A 5,624-nucleotide genomic window follows, 5' to 3' on the forward strand; every position below is an offset into this window, starting at 1 on the left:
ATATTAACTTGCATCATATATGGTTCCTTGAACAAGGAACATTAGTCACAATTTTACCGGTTGTGGATGATGTATATTCCTACAAACTAGTTATAAGATATTTGGATTAAATATTCCATATAGCCAGAAAATCATTTCCTGGAGTGGATTTCAAAGAAACATGGTTAAAAATGTGATACATGGTCTATCAGTTTGTTGAATTTGTCTTTCATGGTACATTTCCCAAGATCTATGAAACACCTTCTTTGCTAGCGCAAAATACAAGAAAAAAAAGTTTGACAGGAGAGGGAAAGACGACAAAGGAAACAATAACTAGAAGTGATTTCTTACTCTTCAATGTGCAGTACTCTAAAGAAGAGAAAATTATTAGGTTTCCTGGTTAGCTCCAGGAATGTCTAGGAAAAAAGATGTCCAATATTAATCAGTATTTCACTGCTCTGTTTTTAATGTTTTTTTAATGTGTGAAAGGATTTTTTTTAGTAATTTCAAAGAAATAAGATTATCATTGAATGTAATGCATATCAAAAAGTTGATTATGTATTAAAATTAATTTGACATAACGATACTGTTAAGTAAACTGAAAAAGAGCTTCTAAACCCCAAGGAATAATAACTGAACTTTGAACCTGAGACTATTCTTAAGTAGGCAGCAGTTTCATTAGAAAAATTTATAATACTTAAAAACATTTTTAACATTTCCATTGACACTCTTAGGAGAAAAAAGAAAAATAATACTAATCAAGCTGACTGAGAACACTGCAAAAGAAAGAGTCCTGAACCCACATATGAACCAAAGAAGTTACAGGAATGGTAAGAAATAGTACCAAAGTAGCATATGGAACAAGGTTAAATGAACAGATAATAATTTATTGATGTCAAAGCTTAGAGAAGAAAGATCATGATGAGGAATGTATTGTAAGAGTAAATAATTGGTCTCCGGAGATGGTAGGTTCTTATATAATGGTGGATCAATAAGGACTGCTCTGAACATAGTGCATCGTCAGTAAGTTGGCACATGAGAGCTGGCAGCAGAGGGGAGGTGCAGAAAGGCATGTGATATTTCCTTAATTAATCTGTAATCTGTGTATCTGGCATTGCTGCCCAGAGTGTCCAAGGTGAAGTGGCTGACAGCTGGTGACACATGGCCAATTACGCTTTTGAGACGGCGACATTACTCTGTGGCTGTCAAATGAGAAAATGAAAGCAAGGGATCTTGTTACAATGAATCTCTACAGAAGAAGGGATCAGAGGACTGGGGGTGATGGAGTTGGACGCCGCTACAACTTGCGCCCCAGGAAGCGCTGCCGATGGCAGCAGTAGTGTCGGAGATAGTGTAGAGTCGTAGTTTAGAAAATAAACCTTTAAAATGCTTCTCCCTTGTCCCGTCCTGTTTCTTCGGTCTGACCGAAGGCTACTCTTGCTACGCCCAAGAGGGGGGGGGTGCCTTCAGGGAGCCTTCCATGAGTTTCCCCCATCCCCGCCCCGTGGGTTTTGGCAAAGGTGCCAAACGCGAAGCAGGCACTGTGCAAAGCAAGCCTGATGCACGGAGTGATGGGAGCACGGGGCGTGCAGGTGTGCAGCTGGAGCAGCGCAAAGTGCCTGGTCCCTGTGCCTGCCTCTCCTCTGGGGGTGGGTGGCTGGGTGGGTGGGTGCCCCGGTGGCCCAGGGCCAGGAGGTGTGCCGTCCTCGCTGTGCACTTCCTTCTGGCCCGCGTGTACTTGGAGGAAGTATGGCAGCTTCAAGCGGTTCAGTTTCTAGGAGGGCTTCTAGGATGTGGCTCCTGGGCCAATCAGCAGGCTCCTTGGGTTACGCTTGAGGTAGCCCTTATCTTTCCCATTCTTCGTGCTCAACTACTTTCTGCCCTTTTAGGAATAAAGCCAATTAGCCCTTTATTCACTGGTGTAACTGGTATGTGCCCCTGTACCAAAGTAAGCGTGGATGCAGGCTCCTTTGATGACCCCCTCTAGCTGGAGAGAACCCACCTCATCAGAGGGAATGCTTTAGACAGCACACATGGCCTTGTGTTACATCGCTGCTACTTGTGGCTTGGTTCACCTGCAGACCCGGTGATGAAGTGCACGTTGCGTGCATTGGACTCACTTCCAATTGTGTCAGAGAAAGCGGAGCTGCAAGGGGCTGGTATTTGTCTGTGCTAACAGGAGGCTCACGTGCAGAACGTGTTGGAGTGCAATCATTTGTGCTATAGCAAATGCCTGCCTTCCTGGGACAAGGAGTTGGAGCGCAGCGCAGCTTAGTCTGTTTGTCACAGAAGGCGTGTGAGGAGGTTGTGTTGAAGTCTGCCACTGTTTCCTTTGCTTACAGAGGAGGGACTCAAACACTTGCGGAGGAGCTTTAAAGAGATACTCTGTCTTCAGTAGAGGAAAAAAAGAGGTGTGTAGTAGGTGATCAGGCGCTGGTGGACTTGGAGCTTGAAAAGAACGCAAACTTTTTCATCAAGACATCAGGAGAAGGGGGCAAATGTTACCAAGTATTTCCCAAACTCTCGAAAGTGTTTTCTCTTTGCAGAGTGGGGGGAGGGGGGACGGCCGTGTAACTTGGGAGCTCTGCAAAGGGAACAAAAGATTGCCGCTCAGAAAACGCCCTCTCCTGTTGCCTGTGCTGCTGGTTTGATGGGGAAAAGCAGGCTCGTGCATTCCCTATTGCATTGGTACATATTCACTGCCAAGGGGTGCAGAGAAATACAGCACTTACAAGCTAGATATCATCCATGTCATTTATTGCTTGCTGTGCTTCCACGTGAGGGAACCTTTGACTCTCTACCTCTTTGAAGGGTTTCTCACTCAATCAGCGCCTAGATATGAGAATTCCTCAGAGGAGCTCTTCTTTCCTCTGATGATCTTTCTGTTGGCCACCTGCTCTTCATGATGTGCTATTGTAAAAACTGGGCAATTTAGAGGGAAGGGAAGGACCTTGGATTACGGGACGGTTGGAGAAATCAGAGAAGTGTGTTCACCATGTGCTAGGCACCATCTTGGCTTGCTCTGAACCACGGAGTGACCAGTACAAGACAAGACTGTGGTGTCTAAGCATGACTCCTCTTGAATTTTCCCTAAGAGGGGAACACAGGACAGGAGAAGTACGAATGAATCTCTACAGAAGAAGGGATCGGAGGAATTCCTTCGTCTTTATCACATGTAAGCCATATTCCTCACATTTGCTTCCTATAGTCAAACACAGAAAACACCTGTTAGGCCATACACAGATATCTCCATGGCTGCATATGCATGTATGTCTGCCTACGTATTTATATAATACATATATATATAAAGCCAGTGAGGGCATTATTAAAGGAATACTCCTCGGGGAGGAAAATGCAGGTATCTTTTTATGTGTTGGTTTGGGGAGCATAAATATCTGGGATCCTATTTCCTTCATTAACGTGAATCTGGCTGCCCCATTTTGCCAGCAAACGTTCTGTGCTCTGTGATGCGACTGTGACGCTGTGGAACGTCTCCATGGAGACGTTTGTGAAGGCCCCACTGCACGCAGCACGGGTGCCATTGCGCTTCCGGCTGCTGGTGGGAGGACTTGCCTTGTTGGCTGTGCGCTTCCTGCTGCTGGTGGGAGGACTTGCCTTGTTGGCTGTGCGCTTCCTGCTGCTGGTGGGAGGACAAGCCTTGTTGGCTGTGCGCTTCCTGCTGCTGGTGGGAGGACAAGCCTTGTTGGCTGTGCGCTTCCTGCTGCTGGTAGGAGGACAAGCCTTGTTGGCTGTGCGCTTCCTGCTGCTGGTGGGAGGACAAGCCTTGTTGGCTGTGCGCTTCCTGCTGCTGGTGGGAGGACTTGCCTTGTTGGCTGTGCGCTTCCTGCTGCTGGTGGGAGGACAAGCCTTGTTGGCTGTGCGCTTCCTGCTGCTGGTGGGAGGACAAGCCTTGTTGGCTGCGCGAGCGGTTGTGGACAGGAATTTCTGCCCAGGTGACAAATTCCGACTTCCAATGGAGACACCTTCCTCAGAAACATCGGGTGTCTCTGTTCCAAGCACCGAGGCGGCAGTCTCGGCATCTGCTGCCCGCCGACTCGGTGCTAAAAGAGCAGCTGCGCATGCTGCCCTTGGACCTCTCCAGGAGGAGAAGGCTTCCCCATTTTCTCCCGGGGAAGTCAGTGCCAAAAGACGATGCCGCCGTCTCTCTGAGCAATGCTGCGGCTATGACAGTGACGTGACAGCGTGCTCCTTTCTCAACACCCTCTGGAAAGTTGTTGAAAGTGTTGGCTTCCAGTCCATTCGGTGGGGCGATGAGGGAGACTTCATTGTGATTGAGGAGGCGTTCTTCAGAGCGGAAGTACTGGCCAGAGGAGGAACTCTCCAAGTCTTTGATGTTGGCAACATGAAAGATTTTGTCCGTCGCCTTCATCAGCATGGCTTCTACATCACGGACGCGGATTTGCCAACGTCTGCCCCATGTGCTCAGTTCCTAGCACAGGGAGCATCAATTTCCACTCCGAGCCAGGTACGTAGTCCCTCTAGCTGTGAGATGGCTCTCGGCACAGCGGCATTGGTGGCCAGTCAGTGCAAAGTGAGGTGGCTGACAGCTGGTGACACTTGGCTACTTGTGCTTCTGAGAACCCTCCATTACTCTGCGGCTGGCAAATGAGAGAAATGCAAGCAGGGGTGGTTGTTACAAGGGCTGCTCTGCACGTAGTGCCTCCTCGTTTATGTTGGCCCACGAGAGGTGGCAGCACAGGGGCAGTGTGACAGAATGGCACGGGACGTGGCTGTGCGTATGAAACAAAGGTGTGCAACTGAATTCTTTCGTGTGGAAACGGCCCCTGAGAGTCCGCTCCGACGGTCTCTTGAGATTCCAATTCCTATGTCTTGTATCTTTGTTTTCCCAGTCTTGAAATGGTGGTGACTAACTCTTCCTCTTTGCATTTTGCAGTTACTCTGCTACTATCATCCCTATTTCCAGAGAGATCGTCTCCAGTGCCAAAGAAGATTCAAGCGGAGTCTTGGAGCTAGGAGGAGACCAGCTTCCTCCTTGCAGGCCTTCCAGTGGGGTTGGCAGGAGGGCCAGCAGAGCAGAAGCCTGCAGCCAGAGATGCAGTCAGGCGCTGCTGCACGGGCGGGCAGTCAGCTCCCTGTCGGCAGCTGCAATGCTGCTCCTGCTGCTGCTGCTGCTGCTGCTGCACATCACAGCAGACGTCCAGCACCAAGCGGTCCTTTTCCACCGGGGCTGAGACCCGATAGCGGAGCTGGGGGTGATGGAGTTGGACGCCGCTACAACTTGCGCCCCAGGAAGCGCTGCCGATGGCAGCAGTAGTGTAGGAGATAGTGTAGAGCCGTAGTTTAGAAAATAAACCTTTAAAATGCTTCTCCCTTGTCCCGTCCTGTTTCTTCGGTCTGACCGAAGGCTACTCTTGCTACGCCCAAGAGGGGGGGGGTGCCTTCAGGGAGCCTTCCATGAGTTTCCCCCATCCCCGCCCCGTGGGTTTTGGCAAAGGTGCCAAACGCGAAGCAGGCACTGTGCAAAGCAAGCCTGATGCACGGAGTGATGGGAGCACGGGGCGTGCAGGTGTGCAGCTGGAGCAGCGCAAAGTGCCTGGTCCCTGTGCCTGCCTCTCCTCTGGGGGTGGGTGGCTGGGTGGGTGGGTGCCCCGGTGGCCCAGGGC

At 49.7% G+C, this 5,624-nt stretch overlaps 1 protein-coding gene across 1 annotated transcript; it reads left to right on the forward strand.

Moving 5' to 3' along the window:
* The first annotated feature begins 3,845 nt into the window (after positions 1 to 3,845).
* On the forward strand, positions 3,846 to 5,284 carry LOC128072173 (heat shock transcription factor, X-linked-like). Its single transcript, XM_052665702.1, has 2 exons — positions 3,846 to 4,465; positions 4,895 to 5,284. The coding sequence occupies exons 1-2, from the start codon at positions 3,953 to 3,955 to the stop codon at positions 5,273 to 5,275; spliced, it is 894 nt and encodes a 297-aa protein (XP_052521662.1). The 5' UTR covers positions 3,846 to 3,952; the 3' UTR covers positions 5,276 to 5,284.
* The last annotated feature ends 340 nt before the right edge of the window (positions 5,285 to 5,624 follow it).

This window comes from Tympanuchus pallidicinctus, unplaced genomic scaffold (genome assembly GCF_026119805.1).
Source record: "Tympanuchus pallidicinctus isolate F22 unplaced genomic scaffold, pur_lepc_1.0 scaffold7, whole genome shotgun sequence".
Taxonomy (NCBI): Eukaryota; Metazoa; Chordata; class Aves; order Galliformes; family Phasianidae; genus Tympanuchus; species Tympanuchus pallidicinctus.

Bases quoted from the DNA above. Each gene is read 5' to 3' on its own strand.
- LOC128072173 (XM_052665702.1), top strand. From the start codon at position 3,953: ATGGAGACACCTTCCTCAGAAACATCGGGTGTCTCTGTTCCAAGCACC. The intron at 4,466-4,894 runs GTACGTAGTCCC...TGCATTTTGCAG, and splicing joins CAATTTCCACTCCGAGCCAG to TTACTCTGCTACTATCATCC.